We start from the raw sequence: 20,088 nt of genomic DNA on the forward strand, positions 1-20,088 counted from the left end.
CAAAGCAGTATGCGTCGTGCCCGCCGCCCCTGAGACTGTGAGCGTCATGCCCGCCGCGCCTGAGACAGCAAGCGTCATGCCTGCCAGCACAAAGCCCTCATCGCTGGTCCCGTCCAGCACAAAGCCCTCATTGCTGGTCCCGTCCAGCACAGAGCCCTCTTCCCTGCGGGTCCCGTCCAGCTCAGAGCCCTCTTCCCTGCGGGTCCCGTCCATCTCAGAGCCCTCTTCGCAGCTGGTCCTGCCCAGGTCAGAGCCCTCTTCGCCGCTGGTTCCGTCCAGCTCAGAGCCCTCTTCGCCGCTGGTCCCGTCCAGCTCAGAGCCCTCTTCATCGCTGGTCCCAGCTCAGAGCCCCCTTCGCCGCTGGCCCTGCCCAGCTCAGAGCCCCCTTCGCCGCTGGTCCTGCCCAGCTCAGAGCCCTCAGAGCCACTGGTCCTGCCCAGCACAGAGACTTCTTCGCCCCTGGTCCTGTCCAGCCCTGGGCCGCCTTCGCCCCCCGTCTCATCCAGCCTTGAACCAGAGCCTGATAATTTCCCCAAGAAAATTTTTTTGGGGGGGCTATGGGTCCTCTCCGCCATGGCCGCCTGAAGGGTCCTCTCCGCCATGGCCGCCCGAAGGGTCCTCTCCGCCATGGCCGCCCGAAGGGTCCGCACCGCCATGGCCACCCGAAGGGTCCGCACCGCCAGGGCCTTATCCTCAACCTGCACCGCCTTGGTCCTGTCTTCAACCTGCACCGCCTTGGTTCTGTCTTCTGTCTGCACCGTCGTGATCACGGACTCCAGGACTAAGTTCTCTCTGTTCATCATTCAGTTGTCGGTCAATGTTTGTGTTGTTAGCACTCTGTCTGTGCACGCACACTGTTTCGAATATTCTTCAGTTTAAATAAATATATTGAGTATTTTGGATCTTTGCCTGGAACTTCATCTTCTTCAACCTTGAGACGTTACACAGTCTGCATCATAAGTTGTATGACCTAAATTCATATCATTCAACAGGGAGAGAGAGGAGAACCCGGAGAGCTGATAGGTTCAATTGAAGATAATGGAGGTACTAAAAACAATGCACTGAGATTATCGCTGTTCAAAGGGGTCCTATTATGCTTTTTTTTTTACATTTTCAACTTTCTTTAGTGTGTATAATCGCTGTTTGATAATGAAAAAGGTCTGCAAAGTTTCAAAGCACAATGTCACTCCAAAAGGAGTCTATATCAGTTATTCTCTATATCAGTTATTCTCTATAAACACTGTTTCTGATCTCCCTGAAGTGCCTCGATTGTAGTCTTGAGTTTTCTTCCGGAAACGTCACAATATCCTCATTTAGATTAGTGAGGCATATGCAAAAAAAATGTGAAAACTAGAAACCTATTCTAGTAGACCTCAAAAACAAAATCAAGACTTTAAAAAGGGCATGATAGGTCCCCTTAAATGTCTGGTATTTGAGTAGTCCTAATCTAACCTCCAATATACAGTCTAATGTTTCAATACATTCTTAATATTTTTCTTTCTTTGCTTCTGTCTGTTTTTCTTGTTAATACAGTGGGTCCTCCAGGACCTCCAGGGGAGCGTGGCCCAAATGGAAATTATGGTTCTAAGGGTGTTAAAGGACAGCCAGGTCCCCCAGGACCCCCTCCCTCTGAACAACAACAAGGTATTTCATGACTGAGCCTTGTCTGACAGTTAAACACAGATAGTTCAATCTAAAATGGAAAAATGGAAATTCTGCCATTATTTATTCGCCCTCATGTTGCTTGCGAACTTGTAAGTATATAAACCTGTTGTCACAGAAACATCTCGGTTGCATATGGTAACCCTCGTTCCCTGAAGGAGGGAACGGAGACATACGTCGTGACCGGCGAAAAGGAATCTCGCCAGAGAAGCCAATCCACTTTGAGCGAAACCAAACGAGGCAATGCACACTGGAGTGCAATCACCCGCAACAGCTGCTCCGCCAAGCAGCGCGATCACACAATGAGTAGCAGGTGCGATTGCACCTCAGCGGGCCGCAGCAGATGTGGCGACGGGACGGGACGTACGTTGTGACCGACGAATATGAATCCCTACCAAAGCGCCACAGCTGCTGACTCCATCCAGCGCGATAGGAGAAGGCTTACACAGAGTGTATCTGTCACTGTTGTTCTGTGATAACCCATACAATGAGATTATTGGATAACACTGGGAAAGCATGCCCTTTCTGTTAGGAAGAAGAATGCTGCGGAACCCACATTCTTCCCCCAAGGAGTTATGTGGAGATATACATATGGACTAACCCAAAGGTTGTACTGCGTATGAAATACTGGGTGGCTTAGCCCAAGGGAAAGACACGGGCTTCCGTTTAGGAGCAGCTGTGGAAGAATACACATATGGGATCCCCACAGGGTCACACATAAGGGACCCAGCCTTGACCCGGTTCCCAAGGATTTAACGGATAAAGGCCTGTCACCAGATACTTCGCCACATCCGGGCCGAGGGTGTTTAAGGAGTCAACAGGTTATTTACACTGGAGTAATAAGGGTGCACAGTAGGGTGCAGCAAGCCGACAGAGCTGGGCCTCTCAGTGCTTCTACCCGTTTAGGGTGAGAACACGGGAGGAGACCGGCTCTACACGTAGGCTATAATATCTAGCGAACGTGTTAAGTGTCGCCCAACCCGCAGCTCTACAGATATTTGTTAGCGAGGCGCCACGTGTCAGCGCCCAGGAGGATGCAACGCCTCTTGTGGAGTGAGCATGCAACCTGAGCGGGCAGGGCACATCTTGTGCTTGGTAAGCCAAGGCGATGGCATCAACTTTCCAGTGGGCCATCCTCTGCTTGGAGACAGCCTTTCCCTTCTGCTAGCCTCCGTAACAGACAAAGAGCTGGTCTGAGGTCCTGAGACTTTGAGTTCTGTCCACATACAGACGCAGAGCGCGGACAGGACAAAGCCAGGGCTGGGTCTGCCTCCTCCAGGGGCAGCGCTTGCAGGTTCACCATCTGGTCCCAGAAGGGAGTGGTAGGAACCTTGGGCACATAGCCAGGCCGGGGTCTCAGTACAACATGGTTGTCACCCGGCCTGAACTCTAGGCATGAATCGTTGTCCGAAAATGCCTGCAGGTCCCTTACCCTCTTGATAGAGGCCAGTGCAACCAGCAGCAAAGTCTTCATGAAGAGAAGCTTTTAGTCTGCTGATTGCAAAGGCTCAAAGGGAGTATCCTGGTGTGCTCGAAGCACCAGGGAAAGGTCCCAAGAGGGTATGGAGGGGGCACGGACCCTATCGAACATATTCGGGGGTCCTCTCTGCAAGAAGAACACCACTTGACGAATAGATTCCACTTCAAGGCATACGCACGTCTTGTAGATGGCGCCCGTACTGAAGTGATGGTGTTATGTACCTCTGGGGGTAAGTCACCTAGAACCTCGGCATCCCATCCAGGGACCACACATGGAGTTTCCAGAGGTCCGGACGTGGGTGTCATAGGGTGCCCCGTCTCAGAGTCAGAAGGTCCTTCCTCAGAGGAATGGGCCAGGGAGGAACTGTCACGAGGATCATGAGTTCTGGGAACCAGGTCCGGGTGGGCCAATAGAGAGCCACCAGAAGGACCTGCTCCTCATCCACCCTGACTTTGCACAGGGTCTCTGCAAGTAGGCTCACTGGGGGAAATGCATATTTGCGGAGGCCCTGGGGCCAGCTGTGTGCCAGTGCGTCCATGCCAAGTGTTCCCTCGGTCAGGGAGTAAAACAGCTGGCAGTAGGAGGTCTCTGAGGAGGCAAACAGGTCTACCTGAGCCTCCCTGAACTCTCTCCAGATCAGCTGAACCGCCTGGACGTGGAGTCGCTATTCTACCAGGAGCACAGCTCGTGATAGCTCGTCGGCCACACGGTTGAGCACACCGGGGACAAACATGGCCCGAAGCGACCTCAGATGCTTCTGACTCCAGAGGAGGAGATGGCGGGCGAGTTGTGACATTGCGACGGGAGCGTAGACCACCTTGTCGGTTGATGTACGCAACGGTCGCAGTGTTGTCTGTATGGACCAGCACGTCCCTGCCCTGTAGCAGCCTTTTTAAGCGGCTCAGAGTGAGACGTACTGCTAGCAACTCGAGACAGTTGATGTGCCAATGCAATTGGGGGCCCGTTGTAAGCCCGTCTATTGGTCCAATGGGGGTTTCCAATAATACGGGGAAGGTTTCTCTGCACGTTACTGTCTTTCCTTTTACACAACACAACAAGATTAAATGGAACACAATTCTCATATGTATTTTCTCGTTATTTCATCTGACTCCATGAATGAAAAAGATTTTAATGATATCTGTGCATCATCAAAATGAACGAATATTTGATTATTCTCTTAAACTCTGTTTAGATTTTACCCGCTTAGATCAGGAAACTATATCGCTTCGAGTTCCTTACCAGGTCTCCGGCACAAGTGGTCAGTCCCGAAGATCAGAAGCAGAGGCAATTGGCTAAATATCTAGGATTTGCCGTAATTCCCACGCGCACAATCGAAGATATTTTCATCTAGCCCCCTTGGATGCCCTTCAGGAACTTAATTCAGTCTTTTTACCTTAGTAGAGGTTTTTGGCCACCATTAAAGACGTCAGTAGATCAACTTTACTTCTCTTTAATAGCTTTGGATTAGCCAAGCCTGTGATTATTCACGTACGCTTATCTAAAGTAACATTAAATTAGAACAGAAGTCACCGGACGCGTCCAAGCTAGGTTGACCAACCATCTGCTGATTCTAGACGGACAAACCCATCCTCTCATCCAAGTAGCCTGCACACTTTCTGATATCAGTAATTAGCCGTCGCTAATCTCTGACGCAACCTTGTGGAAATATATGGATCCATTAATCTATTTGGGAAAACAAGTCTCAGAGTCGTTCAGAATAAAATCAAACGTTTACAATTTATTGACCAGGTAATGAAGCAATAATTCAAAATCCAATTCACAAGAATAAAATCATCAGTTAATCATAACATAACAACAGTTCAGGAATCGAAGAATTTGTAGAAATTATTACCTGGCAATGAAAATTACACACAGCGTTGTGGGGGCAGTCAACCTACAGACTCCTCGAACTTTTCTACACCTTTTCCTAGATATACCCAGATAATTCAATATTCTTACCAAATGGTGGCGTCTGTCATTATAATTAGATTTTGGTTCCCTATTCAGGGATTCACACTGAGAGATCAGAATTTGTATTTGAATAGGTTCTTGTTTTACATACAGGAGGCATAGTCTGAATGGAGGATCTGGGGCAGGGAAACACCTTTAAGGGACACATCACTTTTCTCATATTTTATAACTTATTTTAGATTTTCATTATGGTTGGGAGAATGAGACCATTTTACCAGGCGCACTGAGACACTTTAAATGATATCAAACATGCATAGATACTTCTTGTACATAGTTTACATTGCATAGGTTTTCAGTGTATTTCAGGTGAGGGGGAGGGGGGGATGAAGGGGAGATAGTGTGTGTGAAGTGTGAACTGCACTGTGTGCTGCATCTCGGAAATCCCTGTTACATATGCAGGAGATAGTTCAAGTGTTAATTTTCAGGAGGGCCTTTTGTTTCATCGAGGGGTCGACCAGACATACTGGCACCAGCCTTACACTGTCCACACCTCTGACACTGCATGCCCGTTGTACATGGCACCCCGGTCAGTGGCAGAGGCATCTGTGACACCTGTTCCAAGGGCAGCAGGAACGAGGGGTCTGACCACAGGCTGAAGGTCTGGCGGCATGCCAGTGTGATTGTCACCCGGTGAGTGCCGTGATGCCATGCCCATCTCGGGACTCGGCCGTGAAGCCAGTGCTGAAGCGGTCTCATATTGAGCAGTCCAAGCGGGGTTACCACTGTTGCCGCTGCCATTCAGGAGCCTCTGAAAGAATTTCAGTGGGACCGCTGTCCTGCCTTTGAACGTATTCAGGCAGTTCAACACCGACCGAGCGCGTTCCTCTGTGAGGCGCGCTGTCTGTGCGACCGAATCCAACTCCATACTGAGAAAAGAGATCCTCTGCACGGGGGAGAGTTTCTTCTTATCCCAGTTGACCTGAAGACCCAACTGGCTGAGGTGCCTGAGCACGAGGTCCCTGTGTTCGCATAACTGATCTCGAGAGTGTGCTAGTATGAGCCAGTCGTCGAGATAGTTGAGGATGCGATTGCCCTGTTCTCTCATGGGAACAAGGGCCCCCTCCGTGACTTTCGTAAATAAACGGGGAGACCTTGTACTGATATGCTCGACCCTCAAATGCGAAGTGCAGAAACGGCCTGTGTCGAGGGAGAATCGAGACATGTAAGTACGCGTCCTTCAGTTTGATCGCTGCAAACCAATCTTGGAGACGGATGCATTCAAAAATGCGTCTCTGCGTGAGCATTTTGAACGGTAGCTTGTGGAGACTCCGATTCAAAACTTGCAGGACTAAGATCGGTCGTAACCCACCGCCTTTCTTGGGTACAATGAAGTAGGGACTGTAGTGCCCTGACCTCATATCGGCTGGAGGGATCGGCTCTATCGCGTCCTTCACCAGTAGGACTGCGATCTCCGCTCGCAAGACATGGGCATCGGCTGCTCTCACTGTAGTGGAGTGCATGGCCCAAAACTTGGGGGGACGACAGGCGAACTGAATCGCATAGTGACCTGATGGTCCAAATGAGCCAGCGAGACGGACTGGGGAGCGCTAATCAGGCTCGCAGAGACCGTACAAGCGGGACCATAGGTGTACCCGCAGTGGGGCAGCAAGGTGGAACGCAGCGACGCGGCTCGGGAGGCTCTCTCTGGGAGGCGGCCCGTAGCAGGGTCTGAGTGTGCGATGCAACACTTACCTGGTTCCACGGGGCAGGAGGACACTTGGTTGCATTCTCGAACTGCACGCTGCTGCCCACTGGCGATAGAAGAGGCGGATGAGAGTGGTGAGGATTCTCTCCCCCCACTGCTCTCCGGGCCCTCTTCGGACCCAGAGATGGAAGAAACTGCTCTTTTTTTTTAAATGTGGGTACCGCTGGTTTCAGTGGCAGAACACAAAAAAAAGGAAACTCAGGATTTACCACGGCCACCATCTCCCGAAGAGCAGTCCCATCCATCTCCGGGTCGCCCGTCCTAGGGCCGCATACCCCTGGCTTTGCTGCCCCTCTTGGCAGGGGCCTTGACGGGCGGGGCGACCTGCCTGTGACTGGCTCCTCGGCGCCACTTGGAAGGACGCTGCTGCTGCGGCGCGGGAGTGAGGGCAGACCCAGATGAGGGAGACCGACAAAGTCAGGTTCCTTAACTCCCCTGTGACCCAGACCAGCCTCAAGCAGACTAAGGTGATTAATCACATCCTGCCACAGTGGTCAGCTGCTGCCTCCACCCCAATCAGACGCCCCCGGCGGTGATTGGGAGCAGGAGTACGCCCCCGGCGATGAGCAGACTGAGGGGCCGCATGCGATTGGGGTGGAGTACACCACAGGCCTTGTAAGCCTTGCCGGTTAAGTCCGACGAGTACTTACAGGCCCGGGAAGGGAGACACGGCTCTCTGCGCCAAGTGGAGTTAGGGCACAGTTGCATAGCAACGGCCCGCTCCACTGGTGGGACGTGCATTTAATCCTTTGCAGCCCTGCCATCACGGGTGGTGAAGGAGGAGGAGCCACCGGGGCGGTTTCTGGCAGCTCCTCATGCACCTCCGGGAAGAAAGGAACTGGGGTGGGTTGCTGTGAACAAGCGCACACCACCCCGAGAAACCAATCATCCAGCCTCGAGGGCTCGGGACATGGTGGAGGGTTCCACACGAGCCTGATCCTGTTGGCAGCCCGGGAAAGCATGACCATTTTTAAAAGTCTGTTGCGGTGCGTGCAGTAAGAGTTGTTGCTTTTCGAATCAACAATGGAGTTTAAAAATAATTATAGATGGGCCGACAACGAGGTTCAGGCTTTATTAAGCTTATATGTGGAGGACGAAATTCAGCGAGAACTGGAAAGTCACACGCAGTCCTACGTCACCAGACTAATTAGCCTTATCTTCACAGTACTTAAGACCGCAATGGAAATGCAGACAGCAATCGGTCTGGGGGAAAAAAAGTTCCTAGGACAAATTGTTCCTGGTAATTTAGGTGGAAACGCGGCTTTAAACATTACTTTAACCAAACTCTGTCTCTGATATGATTGTTTCTCTGATCCACAGTGGATCTGTGGGGTACAGAGGGACCACAGGGACCACAGGGACCAAAGGGAGGCAAAGGTGAAGCTGGAGAACCTGGTAATCCTGCCACTCAGCCTGGGCCGCCTGGCTTCGATGGGCGGCCTGGATTTCCGGGACCACCAGGACCCAAGGGATCATGTAATAAATCAATGCTAATAAAGTACTTTTTGAATACACACTACCATTCAAAAGTTTGTGGTCGGTAAGATTTTGTTATGTTTTTGAAAGTCTCACCAAGGCTCCATTTATTTAATCGAAAATGTTTTAAAATGTAATTTATTAATTTGATGCCAAAGCTGAAATTTCAGTTTCATTTCTTCAGTCTTCAAATTCACATCATCCTTCAGAAATCATTCTAATATGATGATTTGCTGCTCAAGAAACATTTATCTTGCTTTAAAAAAAAAAAAAACAGAAAAGTCTTACTGACCATATCTGACCGTTCTTTTTAACAGTAGTGTATATAGTGTGTGTGTGGTGCTATTATTAAATATAATATTTGACATTTGACATGCCTAGAAATTAATTGTAAAAAAAAATTAAATAAATAAATTCTGAAGATTTCAGTCTCTCCCCACTTGTATGACTATTGCTTAAAAAATTGCCCAGGATTATTGACCGTGATGACCAAAATTACTGTGATGGAAGTGATTTAAAGTGACATTAAACTGAATTAATACTAAAGACTTTATTAAAAACTATTAATGTGTCTTTATACAGTGGAAGACTTCTTCAGAGGCCCAGCCGGACAACGTGGACGTCCAGGGAATGCAGGAAAAAAGGGACCAAAGGGTAAGATAAGTGGAAACAAAGTTGCTTTAAGTTTTTAATAAACTGCTAGGGTTATTTGCATGGCCAGGATCATGTCATGTTGTACATGTGCGTTTTTTTTTTTTTTTTTTTTTGAGCAGGAACATAAATTATTCTATCTTCTCTACGAACATAGAAGGTGTTTGATATTTGTCAGTCTTTGCTAATCCTGTTAAATTGGTTATGTTTTTATCATTTGATCAGGTGACCATGGTCTGTGTGAATGCAGTGTAAAATCCCAGCCTGGCCTTATGGGCCCTTCTGGTGATGCTGGGGACCCTGGAATGGCAGGGGAGTGGGGTCAGAAGGGTGATCAGGGAGATGCAGGACCCAAAGGTGTCGATGGTGTACTTGTAAGTAGACATACACCATGCCTTGATGTCATGCCTTGTTAAGGTCACAAGGTATATGAAATCTTTACATTAGCCAATTAAATCGATTTTTGTGATTTACAGGGTCATCATGGTGCTAGAGGATTATCTGGACCCAAAGGCAGAAAAGGAGAGATGAGAGAAGCTAAACAGAAAGGTGCAATAGTCATCTGTTATATGTTCAGGAAACAAACATAAAAGTATATTGTCGCTGTCGGGCAGGAACCTCCATATTTCTGTATTTCATCACTTTTATAAAAAAAAATTCATAGACCATTACTATTGGTCACCCTTTACTTCTGTATGTGGGTTTTGCAAGTATTTAACGAAAGAAAAGTATTAAAAAGAGCTTTTGGCTAAACCTCATAACTCCATTGGCTCCTAAAACTGTAGATAAACCTCATACCTCCACCCCGCCTCAATCTTGAATGAAGTGTCGCACATGTTTAGACTGTCTCTGCTTGTTTGCAATGCAGGGGTAAATAATGAACTGGTTCTTTAAATAAGTACAAGTACATTTTCTTTACTCAAGTCAAGTCATCTTCATTTATATAGCGCTTTTAACAATGTAGATTGTTTCAAAGCAGCTTTACAGAGATAAGCGTATAATTTAAGGTAACAGATTGTTTTTGCTTTATAGCGGTTCTTTAATAAAGTTATTTTCCAGCTAAAGTTAGTTTTGATTGATTCGCTTCCGTCGCAACGATCATTTGTTATTAAATTAGGGGCCGCTAACACGACACCATTCTCTCTACACAGACTTTAAATGCGAACCTGTGATAAACGCTGATGGCGTAAATCCCTACAAACCAAGCCTAAACAAAGTACTGGTCTTTCCTTATAAATTTTGATACAGAATTGTATTTTATTTTGTCACTTCGGGGTAGGTACGCGAAACGAAATTTCCCGACAACGCTTTATCTGTAGAGTGGTAAAGGGATCCTTCATAGGGAGAGACTGGTTGGCACTTCAGCACTGCGTTGTCATCGGGTCCAGGCGAAGGTCCTTCGTCAGATCTGGATATGGCCTGGATCCGGCAGGCTGCGGGAAAACCTCGGGATAAACAAAGACACTAAAATTAGCGTAGATGCCATTCTTCTTATGATGTAACGAGTACATCAGGATTTATGGGAAGTGTTCTCGGTTACGGCTGACCTAATCTATGCAGCCTAACATTGAATTATAGAAGTCTATAGTGTATTATGTGAATGCTAGGTCAAAGAGATGTGTTTTTAGTCTAGCTTTGAACTGACAGAGTGTGTCTGCTTCCCGGACAATGGTAGGAAGACTGTTCCAGAGTTTTGGTGCTAAATAGGAAAAGGATCTACCGCCAGCAGTCGATTTTGATATTCTAGGTATTATCAACTGGCCGGAATTTTGAGATTGCAATAGACGTGAAGGACTATAATGCGTTAAGAGCTCGCTTAAATACTGCGGAGCTAAACCATTTAGTGCTTTGTAAGTAATTAGCAATATTTTAAAATTTATGCGATGTTTAATAGGCAGCCAATGCAGTGTTGACAGAACCGGGCTAATATGGTCATACTTCCTGGTTCTGGTAAGAACTCGAGCTGCTGCGTTTTGAACTAGCTGTAGTTTGTTTATTAAGCGTGCAGGGCAACCACCCAGTAGAGCATTACAATAATCTAGCCTTGAGGTCATGAACGCATGAACTAATTGTTCCGCATTTGTCAATGAGAGCATATGGCATAATTTAGATATATTTTTAAGATGGAAAAATGCGGTTTTACAGATACTAGACACACGTGACTTTCAAATGAAAGTTTGGTATCAAAGAGCACACCCAGGTTCCTAACCGACGATGAGGACTTGACAGAGCAGCCATCAAGTGTTAGACAGTATTCTAGGTTATTATGTGTGGGAGTTTTTTGTCCAATAATTAGAATCTCTGTTTTTTCAGAATTTAGGAGTAGGAAATTACTAGTCATCCAATTTTTTTATATCAGCTATGCATTCCGTTCATTTTGTGAATTGGTAAGTTTCGTTAGGTTTTGAAGAAATAAACAGCTGAGTATCGTCAGCATAACAGTGAAAGCTAATTCCATGTTTCCTAATGATATCTCCTAATGGTAGCATGTACAGAGTGAACAGCAGCGGTCCTAGTACTGAGCCTTGCGGTACACCATACTGAACTTGTGATCGATAAGACATCGCTTCATTTACTGCTACAAACTGATAACGGTCAGATAAGTATGATTTAAACCATGCTAGTGCAATTCCACTAATACCAACATAATGTTCGAGTCTGTTTAAAAGAATGTTGTGGTCAATAGTATCAAATGCAGCACTAAGATCAAGTAACACTAATAGAGAGATACAACCACGATCAGATGATAAGAGCAAATCATTTGTGACTCTAACGAGAGCTGTCTCGGTACTATGGTACGGTCTAAATCCGGACTGAAAATCCTCGCAGATATAATTTCTTTCAAGAAAGGAATATAGTTGTGAGGATACCGCCTTTTCTAATATCTTTGACAGAAAAGGCAGATTCGCCTGTAATTGACTAATTCTGTAGGATCAAGTTGCGTTTTTTTAACAAGCGGTTTAATCATAGCCAGCTTAAATGTTTTTGGTACGTATCCTAGAGACAAAGACGAATTAATGATAGTAAGAAGAGGATCTATGACCTCTGGGAGCATCTCTTTCAGTAGCTTAGTCGGTATAGGGTCTAACATACATGTTGTCGATTTAGATGAATTAACGAGTTTGCAAAATTCTTCCTCTCCTATAGCAATAAATGAATCAAATTTTTCCTCAGGGAGACTAAAATGCTCTCCCTGATGCAATACTGTAGTAGACGGTTGCATAGTTATAATTTTGTCCCTGATATTATCAATCTTATAAGTGAAGAAGTTCATAAAGTCATTACTGCTGTGTTGCTTGGAAACTTCTGGGCTTGAAGCTTTCTTTTTAGTTAGTTTAGCCACTGTTTCAAATAAATACATAGGATTATGTTTATTTTCTTCCAATAGGGTTGAAAAATAAGCAGATCTAGCAGCTTTTAAAGCCTCTCTGTAAGTAATCGAGCTCTCCTTCCATGAAATCCGAAATACCGCTAATTTTGTTTTCTTCCAGTTGCGCTCCATTTTTCTGGCTGCTCTCTTAAGGGCCCGAGTGTGCTCGTTGTACCACGGCGTTGGACTATTTTCTTTAATCTTCTTTGAGCGCAACGGAGCAACTGTGTCTAAAGTGCTGGAAAAGAGAGAGTTAAAAGTTTCTGTTGCAATATCAAGTTCTTCTAAGCTATCTGGGATGCTGAGATGATGAAACTGATTAGGAAGACTATTGATAAAGCAATCTTTAGTGGCAGAAGTGATAGGTCTAACATATTTATAACACGGAGTTGGCTTTGCAGCCTTGGCTAAATGTAATTTACATGAGACTAGATAATGATCTGAGATGTCATCGCTCTGCTGCAGAATTTCAACGGCATCAACATCTATTCCATGTGATAATATTAGATCTAGAGTATGATTACAAGAATGAGTAGGTCCTGACACGTGTTGTCTAACTCCAATTGAGTTTACAATGTCTTTAAATGCCAATCCCAATGCATCTTTTCATTATTTATGTGTATATTAAAATCACCAACAATTAGTACTTTATCTGCAGTCAATATTAATTCTGATAGAAGACTAAAGCAAATTCTTTGATAAAATCTTTATGGTGCCCTGGTGGCCTGTATACAGTAGCCAGCACAAATCTCAAACGTGATTTATCGTTTGCACTATATATTTTTACATTAAGCACCAACACTTCAAAAGAAGTATATTTAAAACTAGATTTCTTAGTGGTTTCGAAAATATTACTATAAATTACAGCAACACCTCGCCCTTTGCGTTTCAGATGAGGTTCATGTTTATAACAGTAATCTTGCGGGGTGGACTCATTTAAAGTTACAAGAAACACAATATATAAAGGCTAAAGTTTTTTGTACTTTTGTAGTGGTGTCTTAGTGTCTTAGTCTAGCATTTGTCGCTAAGTCATAGCTAATACTGTCTTAAATAGCCTTAAATATCTTTTATAAGATGAGATTTTGACCAAAAGATAGAACGAGATGTAGTGTCATGATGTTGACTCAATTAGAATGCTTTCAGCGTGACCCAGTGCCTGAGTCATATGTAGGACATGCCAAGGCATTGGCCTGGGACAAAGTCAGGTGACAAAATGATAGCTTAATCATTTCTATAACACCTGCAGGAAATTGTCACCAGATTTACTTGTCTGAAGAAATCGCTTAGGTGTACTTGAAGTATGGCACCATGTGTACAGTATTTTGACGTCACGTCATGGTGTTCACGTAATGGCAACAACAATACCTATGCCACCATACTGAGAGGATGCCTGCATACAGGTTGTGGAAGTTTGCAAAAGCACTGTAGTACAGGAAGGCCTCATTCTGAGAGGACCTGACATCCTGGGGTTGACTCCACATCCACACTATAAAACCTGATGAATGTGTGTGGAGAGGAGATGTCTACCCCAGCACGAACATTGCACGCCTCTCTTGCTAACACCTTAGAAGCAGCAAAACTGGGTAGAATGGGTCCTGACTCCTAGAGGGGAAGCGGTACGGGCCTACGGTGCGGTATCAACTTGATGAACTTCAATAACATAATTGATTAACATCAACTTCAATAAGCAAAGCTACCTTGAGAGTCTGACTCTTCACAGAGTCTGACTCCAAGGGTTCGAAGGGAGCATTTGACAACCCTTCCAATACAATAGAGAGATCCCATGAGGGAACCTGCGGCCTTCAGCCAGGCCTCAGCCGTCTAGCATCACGCAAGAAACCGGACACCAGGACATGCTTCCCCACCGAAGCTCCTTCAATCTGGTTGTGGCAAGCTGAAATAGCGGCCACATAAACCTTAAGGGTAGTGGGGGTCAGTCCAACTGGGAGACACTCTTGAAGAAACTCCAGTACTGAATCAACTCCAGTATTGAATCAACTGGGCAGTCGGCTGGGTTAAGATGGCATTGTTCGCACCATGGTGAGAAAAGATGCCATTTAAGAGTATACAGCTTTCTAGTAGAAGGAGCTCTAGCGTTTAGGATGGTATTAATAACATCGGTTGAGAGACCAGAATCTATGAACTGGTACTCCTTTAGGGGCCAGAACCACAGTTTCCAGATCTCCGGTCAGGGGGTAAAGAATGTCCCCCAAGCCAGTGACAGAAGGTCGGAATCTCCCATGGAGAACCTTCAAGGAGAGATCAGGCCAGACCGAACAGGGTTACCAAAATTAACCACAACCCCTCTTGACAGACCCTCGCCAGAACTCCCTGTCACGTCTGTGACATGGCATCCAGCCTCAAAGGAGCTGGAGGATGGAGAGAAAACCAAAGGGGACGGTGCGTTGACTCCTCGGAGGCAAACAAGTCCACTTCCGCCCTGCCAAACTTCTGCCATATGGACTCCACTATTTGAAAGTGAAATCGCCAATCCCCGTGCCTCAGCCTTTGCCTTCGATAGGATGTCTGCTTCCGTATTGAGGTGTCCCGGGATGTAAACTTCCCTCAGGGAGAGCAGTTTGCCTTCCACCCAGAGCAAACTAAATTCTTGATGTGAGCGAGAACGGCACCTTGATGTCGAACCGCCATCTCCTGCGACTTGGCTCATATTTAGTTCACGGATCCCCTGGAGTTGCAGTGGAGCCAGGGCTGGTATCCATGCACTTGGTAAAGGTTTGAGGAGACAAGGCTATGCCAAACGGAATAATCCAATATTGGTACGCTTCCCCCTGCCCCCCAAAAGTAAACCTCTTGTGAATGGGTAACATTTCTATGTGAAAATATGCGTCCTTCAGATCTATCGTGACAAACCAATCCTCGGATTGGATGTGAGGTACAATAAGTTTTAACGTCAACAGGTTGAAAGACCAGTTTGCTGGATCCGGCGAGGGATGAACTGCCGGAAGGCCTCAGATTGCTTTGCCACCTAAAACCCGCCGATGACTGAACTGACAGTGCCGCCAAACAAGCCAGATGGCGAGATCGGGACGCCCAGCAACAAAGCTCTTTCTTTATTCGATATCCCCAAAAGGTTGAGCCACAGATGCCTCTCCGTAGCCACCAAACCAGCCATAGAACAGTCGATAGCACGGGCCATCTGCTTAGTGGCGGAGAGAAAGATCTGTGGCCTTGTGGAGCTCTTTAACCACTTTGGGGCTAAGGTCCTCGCCAGTGTCAAGTTTTCTGAGCAGGTCAGCCTAGTAGGCCTGTAACACCGACATGGTGTGCTGGGACCCACCAGCCTGGCCTGTCACCTCATAAGCTTTGCCCACTAAGAAAGACGTTACACTGCTTGGCTTTGAGGGTCTCTTCTACCCGAGGCATCAACTTGTTACCCATGCTCAGTAAACCCAATGATAGTTGAATAATTTGACATCATTGAGTTGAACACGGGCAGAATAAGGGGCTTTCCATGACTTCAAGATCACATCATGAAGATCAGGAAAGAAGGGGAGGTTCATTTTGGGTGGCTGGGCCCGACTGCTAGTAAAGAAGTGCTTGTCCTGTTTACTACGCGCCGCTTCCCTCTTCTAATCGGGCCACTCGATATTGAATGTAGCCACCACCCGAGTGACGACCTCTAGCAGTTTCTCACAAGTCTTAGAGGAAGATGTAGACTGCCTGCCAGTCGCACTCACTCCCTCGAGAGCTGATCAAGCATACGCCGCTCTGAGACAGAGAACACACAACTCGTGTCTGTCGTCCCCAGGAATAGCATGATTTCGTTCCTCTTTTTTCACTCCTGTTCTAGACAAACAGACAGATTTGCACACGCAGTGACAGACAAAGCGGCTTCTGAAGACAAGAAGCTGGTGACACTCTTGTGCAGGTGTTATTTGTAGAATTGATTAAGCACGCCATTGCGTCACCTGCCATCGTCACAGGCCAATGGCTTGGCGTGTACTACACGTGACTCAGACACCGGTTCACAGGCATTTCCATTGCGTCAACACCATGGTGTGACGTCTATATTCCCTTGAAAGAGAGCCTAATATGATGCACTGCAGTTAGTGCCTTAGATGCAGCCGGTCTAATAATTGACAAAACACATATATCTGACATAAGCTGGTCAAAAACCTTGTAACTCTATTTGAGCTTGCTTTTGGTCAAATGTTAAAGCAACACCATGTAAGTTTTGCTCTCGGGATCCCCCTACAGTTGGGAAACATTATTGTCTTCTACTACTGTCGTAAAATCTGTCATGGTTACACCAGGGGATACACGTGCATTTGTTGACAAGCCGATACCCCCGAACTCTGCAGAAGGAGTTCTCACGTCTTGGGCAGACTGCCTGCGTTGCGTGTTAAATGTCTTCATACCAGGTACAGTGGCATATATTTCAGCATGTCATATAAATATAATTTCATGGGTTTTATTTTTTTCAAACGCCAAAAGATTGCGTAGCTCACATTTACAAGCCAGCGTCATTATAGTAGCCTATTGGCTACTGTTTTACAGCATGGATATGCTAATTCAATTCAATGTTTGTATGGTAGATAATAGCCATATATCGTTAATATTATAATATCAAGCTACCATAGATGAATCTGCAAAGTTGAAAAATCGATTTGCATTATAGCCTGAGGCAAGACACTGAATTCACAGATTCATGAAGATAAATGGAGGACCAGATAGCTTCCGTAACATAGCCAGGCAGACAACAAATTCGAAAAACTAGAGATAGTATGCAAGCAATATACTTACTAGGCCAACAGCATGACGGCCAAGTCAGCATCGGTCGGGCACCCCTCCTCCTCCTTTAGCTCACGCCAGCGAGCGACACTGGACCAATATTGATCCTCGTCCGGTCTTTGATTTTGTCACTCTCCCTTTTTCTCTTCCTGGTCTCCTCCGACAAAACCTTTGCCTTCTTCGGTTTCGTTGCTGCTTCGGCCATGACAACAACATACAAACGCTATACCAGCCGGCAAACAAAGGCTAGTTGGGCTCTCACGTCCGAATTTGAGGAAATGGGGGGTGGGGGTGGTGGGGGAAGTGAGGTATGCCGTAAAGCAGTCAAATTTTGTAGTTCTTTTTGTGCTCGGGTTACTACCCGAACCCCGAAGTTCCGTAGTGCCGTAGTGCCAGTAAAAGCGATACAGACCCCGTCAGGCTATGGCAGATGTGTCATTCAACCTATTGTAAGTCGATTTACCATCACAAGGGTCTTGGAAATATATTATGAAGGTTGAAAAAGTCCATGGTGTTGCTTTAATAACACAATGACAAGTGTCTGATCATGTATAAAGCCACAATATCAACTTTGACAACACAGTGTTTAATTATTCAAAAAATAAAAATAAAAAAATTCTGAAAAGTAGGTTTGGTTTCCACCTGAAAGCAACGATGTGCAAATTTTAATATTTTGTATGCACTTGTGAAATGCAGGATTACCTGGTGACCCAGGGGACCCAGGTGCAGTTGGTTTCACAGGAGTGCAGGGAATGCCTGGACTTAGTGGAAAAGATGGTGAACCAGGTCTTAGAGGATCTCCTGTGAGTCTTGCATTTCAAAACACTTCAAAACAACACTAATGTGAAGACAGTGGCTGTACTGATGTGCACTGTGCATTGTGTAGTGACTTCTGTGATATTGATCAAGAAAAGTTTTAACTCTGATGCCAGTCTTAACCAAAGTATGTAATTTATATGTATCTGTATGCTTGTTTTCCTTCAGGGAGATGGTCCTGTGGGTGAGCCTGGAGAGAAGGGATACCCAGGTGCTCCAGGTCTTCCAGGTCCAAAAGGCCCAATAGGACAACCTGGCCAAGTTCTTGGAGCAACTAAAGGTGTAAAGGGCCTTTCTGGAGATAACGGACAAATTGGTTTTGATGGATTAAAAGGTTTTCGTGGTCCTCCAGGTGCGTATCAGTGCGTATCATTTGTGTATCATCAATAAACAGTATTATTATAGTTTTTGTTCATATTTTGAATTAGGTTTTATGGGGTTTTTTTCTGTTTTCACTTAAATTTTTGCCATTTTAAAGAATTGCTCATTTTGTTATTTGTTACTGTCATTTTTATTAAATTCTAAACTATTTGTTTATTTAGTTTTAGTTCAACTCTAAACTCTAGAAATATGAGATAATGTGCTTGTAATGAACTTATGTTATTAAACATTACATAATGATTAAGAGATAATTATTTAATGTATATTAAAATGCTCACAAATGTTATTAAACTTTCAATTAATATGATATTGCACTTTTAAAAAATCTACAAATGATTTTGACAGATTGATTAAATGATTTGCATTTATTATTTGAAAGCTTAATTGATAAATCATTAACATACATTATATAATGCTTAATGGATTATTAGTTAATATATATTCAAATAGCTATGAGACCTAATGCTAAATATGCTAATTGTCAATCATCTTTGATGATAGTGGTCTTGACAGAACTGTGGTTATGATGAGTTACTGAATAATATGCTAATATGAATAGTGTGTGATGTGCTTAAAATGACTAATTAAACTATTTTTTTTCACAACATTTGTGAATGTAAAAAAATTGCATTAGGTAATATATGAATCGAAGTTTAATGAGATTTGATAGCTTTTTTTATTTAATACTGAACTGTTAATCATTATGTAATCTTTAATACGTTTATTTAAACATTAACAAGCTATTGACCCCTGTACACTGTTGACCACTTGACCAACCCTTAAACATACCCATACCACCAAACCTCTCTCTAACATTACCCATATCACACCTTAATAGTAGCAAAAGTGTTTTGCAATAGAACATGAATACAATAAGTACATTGTGCCTGACAATTTTTTTTGGTTTGTTTGTTTTGTTTATTTATTTTACTTAAGTAAATAGTAGTTAAAGACACCTAATATAAAGTGGAACCAGTTATACTGGTAACACTTTATTTTGACAGTCCCTTTTGAACATTCTGCTGACTATAAGCAACTATGCAACTACATGTCAACTAACTCTTATTAGATTATTAGTAGACTGTCTGCTTAACAGATCATTATTTAATGTGCTTTAAAATGCTTGCAAATGTCATTAAACTTCAGTTCATTTATAACCTAGTGCACTTTTTATTTTAGTTTTTCTATAGTACAAATGCAAAAAGCTGTTTGAACAATATAAGAATGAACATTTCATTTTGATGGTCCCTTTAACACATTCTGTTGACTATAAGTAACGTTGCACCTACATGTCTACTAACTCTCATTAGGGTTAGATTAAGTTGGCATGTAGTTGCAAAGTTACTTATAGTCAGTAAAATGTCTGTTGGAGGACCATCACAATAAAGAGTTAGCAGATATTAATGAAAGTTATTATAAAGTAAATATATATATGAGCCAGGTGTGAAAATTCTCTAAGACCACTAGAAAATTGTAATTTCTGTGTTTTGCTTTTTGTATTGATTATTTTTCTTTTTTTTCTAGTGAGTTTAGCAAATCCACAGAATGTTATACTCTTCTTCTTAGTCTTTGTATTCATGTCTATTTTACATGTGTCTTACAGGAGACTGTAGCTCAAGAGAAGATCAATGGAATATCGAAGGTAGCTGGATCAAATCTACAACAAGATCTTTAAAGATAAAGATAACTATGACATTAACGGTTGTTGTCCACAACAATGGATAATAACATTGTGTTTATTATAAGCTAGCACTGTAGTTGTCCTCTGCCGCTTTAAACACTCAAACTTTTTAAAGACAGGTGAATTCTGATTTGCTGTCAATA

At 44.4% G+C, this 20,088-nt stretch overlaps 1 protein-coding gene across 1 annotated transcript in view; it reads left to right on the forward strand.

Moving 5' to 3' along the window:
- The window catches only part of col4a2 (collagen, type IV, alpha 2), a 135,939-nt gene that overhangs the window by 96,979 nt on the left and 18,872 nt on the right, over positions 1–20,088 (forward strand). The window contains exons 18-26 of the mRNA XM_084421070.1: positions 993–1,044; positions 1,534–1,644; positions 8,139–8,294; positions 8,877–8,948; positions 9,171–9,319; positions 9,422–9,494; positions 17,764–17,870; positions 18,052–18,235; positions 19,868–19,906. Coding sequence (XP_084277196.1) covers positions 993–1,044; positions 1,534–1,644; positions 8,139–8,294; positions 8,877–8,948; positions 9,171–9,319; positions 9,422–9,494; positions 17,764–17,870; positions 18,052–18,235; positions 19,868–19,906 — 943 coding nt within the window. The remainder of the gene's footprint in view (positions 1–992; positions 1,045–1,533; positions 1,645–8,138; positions 8,295–8,876; positions 8,949–9,170; positions 9,320–9,421; positions 9,495–17,763; positions 17,871–18,051; positions 18,236–19,867; positions 19,907–20,088) is intronic.

The sequence above is a fragment of the Rutilus rutilus genome, assembly GCF_951802725.1.
Source record: "Rutilus rutilus genome assembly, chromosome: 10".
Classification (NCBI taxonomy): Eukaryota; Metazoa; Chordata; class Actinopteri; order Cypriniformes; family Leuciscidae; genus Rutilus; species Rutilus rutilus.